The 13682-nt window shown below is 48.6% G+C and overlaps 2 protein-coding genes across 5 annotated transcripts in view; one reads left to right on the top strand and one right to left on the bottom strand.

Annotated features, from left to right (window-relative positions):
- Positions 1–13545, top strand: part of TPPP3 (tubulin polymerization promoting protein family member 3) — a 37240-nt gene extending 23695 nt beyond the window's left edge. Inside the window, exons 2-4 of the mRNA XM_075577159.1 lie at positions 590–784; positions 2154–2307; positions 8174–13545. Coding sequence (XP_075433274.1) covers positions 597–784; positions 2154–2307; positions 8174–8362 — 531 coding nt within the window. The 5' untranslated portion in view covers positions 590–596 and the 3' untranslated portion in view covers positions 8363–13545. The remainder of the gene's footprint in view (positions 1–589; positions 785–2153; positions 2308–8173) is intronic.
- The window catches only part of RBL2 (RB transcriptional corepressor like 2), a 162006-nt gene that overhangs the window by 12480 nt on the left and 135844 nt on the right, over positions 1–13682 (bottom strand). For 3 of the 4 annotated variants that reach the window (XR_012789210.1, XR_012789211.1, XR_012789213.1), the window contains one exon: positions 10472–10554. The gene's annotated coding sequence lies outside the window, so the exon portion shown is untranslated. Of the gene's footprint in view, positions 1–10438; positions 10555–13682 lie in introns of those variants that run through there. The other variant, XR_012789212.1, reaches the window with a different exon arrangement.

Genomic DNA, 13682 nt, shown 5'->3' with positions numbered 1-13682 from the left:
CAATCCCTCCTAGGACTAAAGTGAACTAATCCCAGTGAAGGGGTCCCATCTGGGTGATCGGTGCCTTTTTTAGCCAAATCGGACACCTACAAGTATTTTTTTATGTATTTATTAAAGTGAGACCTGGACATACATACTGTACATACATACATACTGTACACACATACATATATACATACTGTACATACATACATACTGTACATACATATATACATACATACTCCTCTTCGGTTCGGGTCATCCATTTCGCAGCGATCACATGATCATTGCGAGGACCGGTCAAGTGATTGTGATGTGTCAGAGGTGCTACCGCCTCTCCGACACTCCTTGTTCTAGCTCAGGAGTGGCCAACTCCAGTCCTCAAGGGCCACCAACTGGTCATGTTTTAAGGCTATCCCGGCTTCAACACAGGTGGCTTAGACAAAGACTGAGCCACCTGTGCTGAAGCTTAGATAGCCTTAAAACGTGATCTGTTGGTGGCCCTTGAGGGCTGGAGTTCGCCACTCCTGGACTAAAGTCATAACAGCCACACTGCAGTTTTTTCTCCACCAAGCTCACTAAACCATGAAATGTTGGGTGTCCTCCACAGAATAACCATGGCTGAAAACGCTGACCTCGTCTCCCTGGAGGAAAGTTTCAAGAAGTTCGCCATCTACGGTGATACCAAAGCAACAGGTCAAGAACTGACCGGGAAAAACTGGGCAAAGCTGTGCAAGGAGTGCAAGGTCATCGACGGCAAAACCATCACTGGTACGGACGTGGATATCGTGTTCTCCAAAGTGAAGTAAGTATTGCATCGTGACGGTTTTTATATATAAGATCTGGCTTGAGTTCATTAAAACCAAAGTAGTCAGACAGTGGAAAGTCAAATAAGGAGCCCCCTTCTCTAACCACTGAACACATTCACTAACACACTAATACAGGTACAGATGCACTGCTACACATATATACACACACCTTACTGATGTACACACAATACATACACACATTAAAGAGGCAATCCATGATATTTTTTTTTTAAGGAGGGGGTCTCATTAGCTGAACACATTAATTTCAGCTCTGGAGAACCCCTGCTTCCGGAGATACTTACCTCCGTAGGGGGTGCCGGTAGCAGCTCCAGGAGGGTTTCCATTATGGCTGATTTTCATAGCTCCTGGGCCTTGCCGGAGGCTGTAACGTCAACACATTCGGCTTCCTATTGGCCCACCGGAGTAACCGTGGGCTTTAACTCTGCTATTTGACCTCTGGGGATCCCCTGGTTCTCGAGAGCCTTACTAATAAAAGTAGCACGTTTCCGTTACCTCCAGGGAAAACAAAATGGCCATTTAAATCTCCAGCATCATGTGGGCCAACAGGGAGCCACAACATCATCTGTTGTGGCTTCCTATTCTCTTGCGTGACGCGGGGGGATTTAAATACTTGGAAGTACTTTTACTAGTAAGTGTCTCGGGAACTGAGGGGTCCCCATAGATGAAAATAAGGAGATTCAGCTCAGAGGTCCCAACCCAATAAGTGTGAGGGATTTGCTGCTCTAACACACTTATACACACGCAGACACACTGATGCACACAGATACACACATACACACACACAGAGAGATACACACGGACACTCACACAGACACACCCTGATACACACACACACAGACACACTGACACACACACACAGATACACCGACACACACACACACTAATACACACACACAGAGATACACCCTTACACACACACACACACACACACACACACACACAGATACACCCTAACACACACACACACTGATGCACACAGATGCGCGCGCACACACACAGATACACCCTGACACAAACACACACACAGACACACCCTGATACACACACACACACACACACTGATACACACAGACACACTGATACAGACACACTGATACACACAGATACACAGGTAAACCCTGACACACACACACACACACACACACAGACACACTGATACACAAACATTAAGACATTGATATGATATACCACAGACACATATAAACAATCTGATACACAAACAGTATACACACACATTACCACACTGACACAGCCTGATTTACACACATTAATGCACTGATACAGACAGAGCAGTGAACTGATGTGACCGCTAGCGGTAACGATGTCGTAACTTGTGTGTTTTAGAGGAAAAACAGCCCGGGTGATTAACTACGAAGAGTTCAGGAAGGCGCTGGAGGAGCTGTCCGCCAAGAGGTTCAAAGGGAAGAGTAAGGACGAAGCGTTCGAGTCCATCTGCAGGCTCGTCGCTGGAAAAGAACCCGGCAGTGTCGGGGTCACGGTAAGTGAATCATAGAGGGACTGATTTAGGGTTCAAACGCAGCGGTACTGTGCCCACTTCCAGGAGGCGCAGAACATGTGAAGCAAAGAAGCAGCGTCCCGTAAGCCACGTGTTAACCTCTTCATTGCTTCAGAGGGTCACACCACACACGTGAAGTAGGGAAGGATTGTTACAGGGAAACTCTTTGCTGCTACAGTAGATACACACAGACCGCATATGTATATATACTGTTATATAGATCCACACAGACACACACCTGTATATATACTGTTATATAGATACACACAGACAAACACCTGTATATATACTGTTATATAGATACACAGACCCACACCTGTATATATACTGTTATACTGTATAGATACACAGACCCGCACCTGTATATATACTGTTATATAGATACACACAGACCAACACCTGTATATATACTTTTATATAGATACACACAGCCCCACACCTGTATATATACTGTTGTATAGATACACACAGACCCACACTTGTATATATACTGTTATATAGATACACACAGACCCACACATGTATATATACTGTTATATAGACCCACACATGTATACAGGCATACCCCGGTTTAAGGACACTCACTTTAAGTACACTCGCGAGTAAGTACATATCGCCCAATAGGCAAACAGCAGCTAGCGCATGCGCCTGTCAGCACGTCCTGAACAGCAATACCAGCTCCCTACCTGTACCGAAGCTGTGCACAAGCGGGGAGACTATAGAGCAGGCCTGCACAACTCGTAAAGCGAGAAGGACCGAACTGCTCCAAGGAAAAAAAATATTGGGCCGCACGGGTAAATCATCATCATCATCATCATCATCATCATCATTATCATCTCTCCTCCGCACCTCTCATCATCATCATCCTCATATATCTCCTCCAGCACCCCTCATCATCTCAATATCTCCCCCAGAACCCCTCACTATCAACCTTTGCGATACTCCCCATCTATCTCTCATACTCCCATCTCCCCTCACCCACCACACATAATACCCCCCTGCACACCACACACATCCCACCCCCCTGCACCTCACATCCTTCTCCCCCCCTGCACCTCACATCCTTCTCCCCCCCTGCACCTCACACCACTCTCCCCCCCTGTACCTCACACCACTCTCCCCCCCTGCACCTCACACCACTTTCCCCCCCTGCACCTCACACCACTCTCCCCCCTGCACCTCACACCACTCTCCCCCCCTGCACCTCACACCACTCTCCCCCCCTGCACCTCACACCACTCTCCCCCCCTGCACCTCACACCTCTCTCCCCCCCGCACCTCACACCACTCTCCCCCCCTGCACCTCACACCACTCTCCCCCCGCACCTCACACCACTCTCCCCCCCACACCTCACACCACTCTCCCCCCCGCACCTCACACCATTCTCCCCCCCTGCACCTCACACCATTCTCCCCCCCTGCACCTCACACCACTCTCTCCCACTGCACCTCACACCACTCTCCCCCCCTGACACCTCCACACCACTCTCCCCCCCTGCACCTCACACCACTCTCCCCCCCTGCACCTCACACCACTCTCCCCCCTGCCACCTCACACCACTCTCCCCCCTGCACCTCACACCACTCTCCCCCCCCTGCACCTCACACCACTCTCCCCCGCTGCACCTCACACCACTCTCCCCCCCCTGCACCTCACATCACTCTCTCCCCCCTGCACCTCACATCACTCTCTCCCCTTGCACCTCACATCACTCTCTCCCCTTGCACCTCACATCACTCTCCCCCCTGCACCTCACATCACTCTCCCCCCCCTGCACCTCACATCACTCTCCCCCCCTGCACCTCACATCACTCTCCCCCCCCCTGCACCTCACATCACTCTCCCCCCCCCTGCACCTCACATCACTCTCTCCCCCTTGCACCTCACATCACTCTCCTCCCCTTGCACCTCACATCACTCTCTCTGCCCTCCACCCTCACACACCCGCCTCACCTCACCCCCTGCACCTCACATCCACCACCCCCTGCACATCACCTCCCCCTCCTGCACATCACATCCCCTGCACCTCCAATCACCCCCCTGCACCTCCAATCAACCCCTGCACCTCCAATCACCCCTGCACCTCCAATCACCCCTGCACCTCCAATCACCCTGCACCTCCAATCACCCCTGCACCTCACCCCCTGCACCTCACATCACCCCTCCTGCACATCACCCCCCCCCCTCCTGCACATCACATCCCCTGCACCTCACCCCCCTGCCCCTCATCCCCCCCCTGCACCTCCAATCACCCCCTGCACCTCCAATCACCCCTGCACCTCCAATCACCCCTGCACCTCACCCCTGCACCTCACATCACCCCTCCTGCATATCACCTCCCCCCTTCTGCACATCACCTCCCTGCACCTCACCCCCCCAGCCCCTCACCCCCCTGCCCCTCACCCCCCTGCCCCTCACCCCCCCCCACCCCTCACCCCCCCCCGCCCCCTCACCCCCCTGCCCCTCACCCCCCCCCCGCCCTCACCCCCCCCCGCCCCTCACCCCCCCCCTGCACCTCCAATGACCCCCCCCTGCACCTCCAATGACCCCCCTGCACCTCCAATCACACCCCCTGCACCTCCAACCACCCCCCTGCACCTCCAACCACCCCCCTGCACCTCCAACCACCCCCCTGCACCTCCAACCACCCCCCTGCACCTCACATCATCCCTGCACCTCACATCACCCCTCCTGCACATCACCTCCCCCCTCCTGCACATCACATCCCCTGCACCTCACCCCCCCTGCCCCTCACCCCCTGCACCTCCAATCACCCCCCCTGCACCTCCAATCACCCCCTGCACCTCCAATCACCCCCTGCACCTCCAATCACCCCCCTGCACCTCCAATCACCCCTGCACCTCCAATCACCCCTGCACCTCCCAATCACCCCCCTGCACCTCCAACCACCCACTGCACCTCCAATCACCCCTGCACATCACCCCCTGCACCTCACATCACCCCTCCTGTACATCACCTCCCCCCTCCTGCACATCACCTCCCCTGCACCTCACCCCCCTGCACCTCACCCCCCCCCTGCACCTCACCCCCCCCTGCACCTCCAATCACCATCCTGCACCTCACCCCCTGCACCTCACCTCCCCCCCTCCCTGCACATCACCTCCCCTGCACATCACACCCCTGCACCAAACCCCCCCTGCACCTCACCTCAATGCACCTCACCTCACCCCCCTGCACCTCACCCCCCTGCACCTCACCTCATGCACCTCACCTCACCTCACCCCCCTGCACCTCAATGCACCTCACCTCACCCCCCTGCACCTCACCTCAATGCACCTCACCTCCCTGCACCTCACCTCAATGCACCTCACCTCAATGCACCTCACCTCACCCCCCTGCACCTCACCTCACCCCCTGCACCTCATCCCCCTGCACCTCACCTCAATGCACCTCACCCCCCTGCACCTCACCTCAATGCACCTCACCTCACCCTCCTGCACCGTCCCACGGGGGAGGGGGAAGCGAGCAAGGAGCGGGAGCGGGCCCTGCGCATGCGCGCCGGGACCGCGGGGGAATCGCCGCCATTTTTTTTTTCAAAGTTTTTTTTTTTTTTCAAAGTTTTTTTTTTTTTTTTTTTTTAATCACATTGAGGGCCGCACAGAGAGGCCAGGCGGGCCGCGTGTTGTGCAGCCCTGCTATAGAGCCTGTTACACATGCGTTATTTACATCAGTTATGCGCGTATATGACGATTGCAGTACAGTACATGCATCGATAAGTGGAAACAGGTAGTGCTTCACTTTAAGTACATTTTTGGTTTACATTCATGCTCTGGACCCATTGCGTACGTTAATGCGGGGTATGCCTGTATACTGTTATATAGATACACACAGACCCACACATGTATATATACTGTTATATAGATACTGTACGCAGACCCATACCTGTATATATACTGTTATATAGATACACAGACACACACCTGAATACAGTATATACGATCATATAGAAATAACAGATGCTTGGTGCTGGCAAAGGAAAATAAGGAAAATACTTAGCTAGGAATGGGGTGCTATAGAAGGAATGGGGTGCTACAGAAGGAATGGGGTGCTGCAGAAGGAATGGGGTGCTGCAGAAGGAATGGGGTGCTGCAGAAGGAATGGGGTGCTGCAGAAGGACAGGGATCACCAACAAGTCCTGTTAGTATAGTGAACAAGGAATGCCCAGCACTCACCAGTATGGTACAAAAATAAATATTTATTCAAACCATGTGGCAAACCATACAAGAATTGAGCCACATTTCTGACCACACTCCAGCTTGTGGTTCAATTTTTTTTATGGTTTGCTACATGGTTTGAATAAGTGTTTCATTTTGCACCATACAGGTGTGTGCTGTGGATTTCTTGTCCTATATATATACCATTATACTGCCAGAAAAGGAAGGCGTTAAGGCTGCAGAGAAGCAAAACATTTCTTAGAAGAGATTCTGCAGATTTCAGTCTCGCCCACGGACTGGGAGAACAATCTCCGATCCGCACTGACAGACGTACTGTAGCAAAGGGATTTAATACGCTGTCTGAGTTATCCGCAACACGGTGAACCTTTAACACTCATCCAGACACTCCCTAGTTAACAATGACTACACCCTTATTAAAAATGTGTACAAGCTACATCTGATATTGCGAACCTAAAACAACCAAGTGTATGTTTATATATATATGTATATGTACACACATGTATACTTACACAATCATGCCAACTCACAGATATGTATACAGGCAGTCCTCGGTTATCCGACACAATGCGTTACTCAAAATGGCGTTGTAAAGCGAAACGTTGTAAAGCGAAACACGTTTTCCCATAGGAACACTGTTTAAATGAAAGGTTCCGTTCCTGAAGGCATTTTTAACACAAAAATACACCAAATATTTTATGCAGGCAATAAGATATGCAGCACACACATAAATTATATAGTGTATATACTGTATTATATATATAATATAACATAATAAATAATATATTATATAGTATAATATTATATAGTATAATATTATATATATATATGCTCTTACGACGCTTTGCAACGTTGTTTATGTGAATGTGTATATATATATACACACATACACAACGTTGCAAAGCGTCGTAAGAGCGTTGTATAAGCCATTTTGGCGTTGTAAAAATGAATATAGGTATGCATTGCATAGCGTTGGATAAGCCATTCGTTGTAAAGCGAAGCGTTGTAAAACGAGGACTGCTTGTATATATTATACACACACCATACTGTACATGCTTGCCTATACATACAGTGCATAGATACATGAGGTTGAAAAAAGACATACGTCCATCATGTTCAACCTATGCTAAATTAGACAACAGATACTTATCCTATATCCGTACTTACAGTATTTTGATCCAGAGGAAGGCAAACAAACCCCAGTGACATATTATCCAATGATATCTCATAAGGGGAAAAATAAATTCCTCCCTGACCCCAGTATTGGCAATCAGATTATTCCCTGGATCAACATTCTTCCCATGTTTACTCATTTGGTATATCCCTGTATACCTTTCTTATATACACACACACACACACACACACACACACACACACACACACACACACACACACACACACACACACACACACACACACACACACACACACATATATAAGCAAACATACAAAACCCAACTATCACAGCCCTATCACAGTTATACAGTATATACCCAAACACCTGCATGTATCTATCTATACAACACCATAAATGCTTACCTATAGTTCCACCTACACGTACATTCATTGCAGTTACCGCCGTGCGTTTCGCACCTGTAGTTGTGTCGTGGATCGGTACTCCGTTTGTATTGACTACACCCCCTTCCCTCTGCAGAAAGCCGCAGCAACTGGTGCCGTGGAGCGTCTAACGGACACCACGAAATACACCGGGTCGCACAAGGAGCGCTTCGATGACAGCGGGAAAGGCAAAGGGAAGAGTGGCAGAGAAACCGTGGTGGAGAACACGGGATACGTCGGAGCATACAAACACGCCGGCACTTACGACGCCAAGGTGAAGAAATAAGACACTCGGGGGAGCCAGCGCCGGCCCGGGAATAAAAAACAACAAGGAACAGACGGCGTTGGTCCTTCCCGCAGAGATGCCATTAACCTCTTAGCTGCCAGAGCATCGTGGCAACTACGGAGTTAATGCTGCAGTCCCTCCTAGCACCGGATTTAACAACAGGAAGCCGCAACCGCTGGTGTTGCAGCTTTCTATTAGCCTGATATTTGGCAGCCATTTTGTTTCCCCTGGAGGGAGATGTAAACCCAGTATCTTCAGCACTAAGTATCTTGGAAACCGGACGGTCCCTGGACCTTCAAATAACATGGTTAAGAATGGGGGCGGGTAAAAAATAAATTAGGATGGGGGGCGGGGGGAGGGAGTGCTACTTTGAGCTCTAAAAACAAAAATATATATATTAATTCAAAAAGGGCGTTAACTACATTTGCTAAGTTGTTTACATTTTTTGGGGGGGTGAGGGGGGTGCTAAGTGGGACTGCACCTTTAAGCGATGTTGGCCTATATTCCATATGCTGTGGAGCCTCTCCCATGAGCTGGAGAAGACTTTATTCCAGGATTGGCCAACTCCAGTCCTAGAGGGTCATCAACAGGTCACATTTTAAGGATATCCCTGCTTCAGCACAGGTGGCTCAGATTGAGCCACCTGTGCTGAAGCAGGGATAACCTTAAAATGTGACCTGTTGATGGCCCTTGAGGACTTGAGATGGCCACCCCTGATGTAGTGCCATTCATTTGAAATGAGTCGGCCTCTTCTCCTGCCCTCGGAGGCACAGCACATTGAATCAGGGTCTGTAAGTATTCTGTTCTATCCGACACTGTTGCACATACAGCTTGACCTAAATCCTTAACAACATTGTATTGTAATCCAGAGATCAAATTCATGTTAACCAGTATGCCTTTAACCTAAGGGTCCTCAAATTCTTTGGGGGGGAGGGATGTATTATTGTCTCCAAATGTGAACAAATGGGGCGGAAAATAGCAGCACAGGATCGAGCAATGCAAAAACAAAAAAAATGCCATTATCTTTTGGGATTTTTTGCCTCTGATCGTCCTTGTGCTGTTTTTTTTTGCCCTCATTCTACAGCGGGAAGACTGAGATATGGATCTCTTTTCGTGTGTCTTTCTAACTACAACTACATTAAGAAGAATATAACTGGCTCATTGTATAATGACTGGGTCGGGGGTCTCTGTTCTTCTAATAAGTGTCACGCAACGTAGCTGGGTTGTCCTGAAGAAGTGTAGACGCAGAAGGGAACAAAAACCCTATTCCATCCTATCAGCATATTTAGGACCCGGTCCACTAAGTGCTGTTACGTCCGAGCTCATAACAGGACGTAACCTAGAACAGGAACGGCCGTTGCATTCCCGGAGGTTAAGGCGCGCCCTCGCGGCTAATTATATGCAAAGGCAACGTCCGTTCTACATCTCCTAAGCCTAGGGCTGACGTCACGGCGTTGTTGCATGATGTTGTGCTATCTTCCAATCACGTGATGTTGACATTACTCCCATCCAGACCCCGAAACAGGACTGGTCCATGTTTCCCTATCACCTAACTCAGCGCATGTTAAATTCCCCCATTAACCTTAATAGACTTGAATAGATATGCAATGCGATGATAAGAAGCATCATTTGCATATAATCTGCATGTCGTGATAACTAACGGCCGTCACCGTGCGGATCCTTACGGGAGAAAACTTAACGCGGCGTCATTGTCCTTTGAAGATATTCTTAATGTGATGTTAGATCAGGTTTAGATCAACAGGTCAGGTTTTCAGGCAAGCTTCTGCACAGGTGGCTCAATCAGTCTCTGTTCCAGCACAGGTGGCTCAGTCAGTCGACTGAGCCTCTGATTGAGCCACCTGTGCTGAAGCAGGGACTGATTGAGTGATCTGTGCTGAACCTGGGATATCCTGAAAACCTGGCCTGTTCAGGGGGCTTGCGCACCCTTGAGTTAGGTCACTGAGTGGAGCCTTGTGGATAAGTCCTCCCTATAGCTATAAAGATATACTATATTAGCAGTAGGTAATATATGACAGGGATAAAAATCTACAGATAAACTCATTTTTTCCTGACAAATGCAGTGCACTGTAAGCTTTTTTACACACTTACCATTCTGATGGTCTTCTATGGAAAGAAAAAAGGGATTTGATCCGTGGTTAAAGGGGTTCAAAACGAAAGCAGTTGTACCGTGCCTGAAATAAAAACGAAAAAGACAAATCCTAAACATGTTCAGATTTGAGGACATCTTCCTGCATCGTATGTTAGAGAATGCTGTACAATATTTATGGTTAGACAGCAGGGAGCGAGTCTTGGAAACAGCCCCGTCTTTTATAAAGGAGCAATCCAAGCAATAGCCTACGTGTTTGGTTTTTAACATTTAAATAAATTAGTTCTGCAGTATTAGATAAAACTTACTACCTTTTGTTATTTTTTAATACAACTCAATGCTATTTGTAATGAGTTTTACTATACTGAGCATCCATTGATTTCTAAAGCAGGTTTAGCCCACCTCCCCAGCAGTGCAAGATCTTTGTCACACTTTCCTGTTTGTGATAATCTGTTACCAATGTTCCCAGCAGTTTGAGCTGCAAACTGTAACAATAGATAATGTTACCGTAGTAATATAAGAATACATTGTAGCTGCTGAGTTACACTGACTGAAGGATTGATTGAAACGGAAAGGCAGCCATTTAGTGAACCCTGGGAAGCAGAATTTTGCTGATCGGGAGAACCAATCGGTCGGCAGCGTAAGTAATTCGTTTTTAATAAAGCTAATCAAAGACGGTGTTTATTAAAATCTAAAACAAAACATTATTGAAATTTTTTTTGGGATTGCCTCTTTAAATCAAAAGAATTTGGCCGTTGTATCTCAGATTAATTTGACGCAGGTTTGCTCCCGTTATACAGCCGGGATACTTTAGTAAATAGGTTTTAATGAAGTGTCAATATAGAAATCTTTCTAACATATGAGCCACGTTTAAGAGATTTTCCTCTTGTTTGCAAATCAAACACTGTGCCACTGCTTTCTGAAGCCACTGGGACTACGGATTGCAAGTTGTTGCAAGCTACGTGTTATAAGAACAAAACAGACAACACAGTTACAATACAAATGATACGTGTATAAGCCGCTGTCATCCATGTCATGTGTTCCCTGATCTAGCAATCTCCCAGGGGATTTCATTCCCTCTCTCCTGTTGAATTCTAAGGCCTCGGGCATGGTCAGCGCTTATGCACTGACCCGTGCCGAGGTGCGCTGCTGCTCGGCACTGAGCCCCTGCAGCCGCAATGAGAGCGGCTTTAGCAGGGGCTCGCGCACGCGTCCACACGCTTGGGGAAGCGTGTGTCTCACGGAGGTTTCAAATTTGGCGCTCGCCGGAGCGCAGGGCCGGTCACGTGAGTGGTTCGCCCAATGAGGGCGAACCAGCTCCGTGACGTCACTGGCCCGCCCCCGACACGCCCACGGACGGAGCGCTGTGTAAGGCCAGGGAAAGCACCGCTTCCCCTGAGCCTCAGCGCACCTCCGCCCGCATAAAATCACTATGTCCCAGGCCTAACTTGTATCTGTAACACTGTATCTTGCATACTGTCTGCATGCAGTATATCACGAAGTGACATTTATGTACCTGTTTTATCCTATGCAAATTAAGAATGTGCATGCTTTAACCCACGGGTGTGCAACTCTAGTCCTCAAGCCCCCCCCCCCAACAGGTCAGGTTTTCCGGATATTCCAGCTTTAGCACAGGTGGCTCAACCAGAGGCTCAGTTGAAGACTAAGCCTCTGATTGAGCCACCTGTGCTGAAGCAGGGACTGGTTGAGCCATCTGTACTGAAGCAGGGATATCTTGAAAACCTGGCCTGTTGGGGGGGCTTGAGAACTGGAGTTGAGCACCCCTGCTTTAACCCATTTTAAAGGGGGTTATCTCTCTGTTAACAATGATTATGTCTGCTAATCTCCGGATCAAATGTCAGATGTTCCACGGATTTCATTGGAGTATCTCCGGCAGATCTGGGGTCATTTCCATTTCCCGAAGACGCACCCAGGCCTACATCCGCTCTGTTACAGCACGGGGACTTTAATTACAAGCGGAACGCACGTTCTGCCCCTTGTATCCTGATAGCTAATTGTATGGTCCTAGTTAAACACTACGTTCTTCACCACATGAACATAGGTTAGGTCTACATCAAGAAACGTGGTACTTTGCCGCACATTCAAAATAACTCGTAGCACCATTTTAATGGAGCCTCTGCACCTATTAAATGTCCCCCCCGATGGAAAGCAGGGGGTCTCTGGAGCCGAACCCCAATGATTCCAGCTCCGGGGACCCCCTGCTCCCAGAGATACTTACCTCCGTAGGGGGCGCCGGTAGCAGCTCCACCGGTTTAAATATCCAGTCATACGGGCCAATGGGAAGCCGCAAGGGATAACGTCACAGCTTACTATTGGCCTGCGTGACGCGGGACATTTAAGCCACCATTTCGATAGCCCCACACAGCCTAGCTGGAGCTGCTGCTACCGGCACCCTTTACGGAGGTAGGGGGGAAGCAGGGGGATCTCGAAACTGAAATGAACGCAGTTCAGCTCCGGAGACCCCCTGCTTCAAACCTATAAAAAAGAAGTTGTCACCGTGTTCTGCTGCTTTTATGGGGATATGTCCATTTCCTGAACTTTCTACATACATACAACCCAGTGTATTATAACAAAGTGGGTGACCTGCTGCAATTCTCGCAATGTCATATTAACAATGCTTTAAACTGTACAGTGACCAGTAACTCGTTTGTATATTATTAACTGACCCTCTTCTGAAACACCAATGATAATGTATTAAAATATCTCTCTCTCTCTCTCTCTCTCTCTCGGGCACAGACTCTCACACACTCTCTCTCGGGCACAGACTCACTCTCTCGGGCACAGACTCTCACTCTCTCGGACACACACTCTCTCTCGGACACACACTCTCTCGGACACTCTCTCACCACACTCTCTCACACACTCTCTCACACACTCTCTCTCTCTCACACTCTCTCTCTCACACACGCTCTCACACACGCTCTCACACTCTCTCTGTATATGTGTATATATATATGGGGAAAAAAGAAAAAGTGCCTCTTCTCTTTCTTCACACAGTATATATATACCTACGGAAAATCCTCCCTCTGCAATAAAGTTCTCTCATTGTTTTCTTTTTACGGCTCCGTGTTCTCCCGTTCTAACTTACAAATGCATTAAAAAAAATTGGTTTTCTATTCAATAATCAAAGACTTATAATGAGCCTTTTGGCACCGTAGGGGTTAATCAAAGCTTTTGGGGTTAATCGCTGAG

This window comes from Ascaphus truei, chromosome 19 (genome assembly GCF_040206685.1).
Source record: "Ascaphus truei isolate aAscTru1 chromosome 19, aAscTru1.hap1, whole genome shotgun sequence".
Classification (NCBI taxonomy): domain Eukaryota; kingdom Metazoa; phylum Chordata; class Amphibia; order Anura; family Ascaphidae; genus Ascaphus; species Ascaphus truei.
The sequence above is the reverse complement of the archived record's forward strand: the minus strand, read 5'-3'. Positions and strand labels throughout refer to the sequence as shown.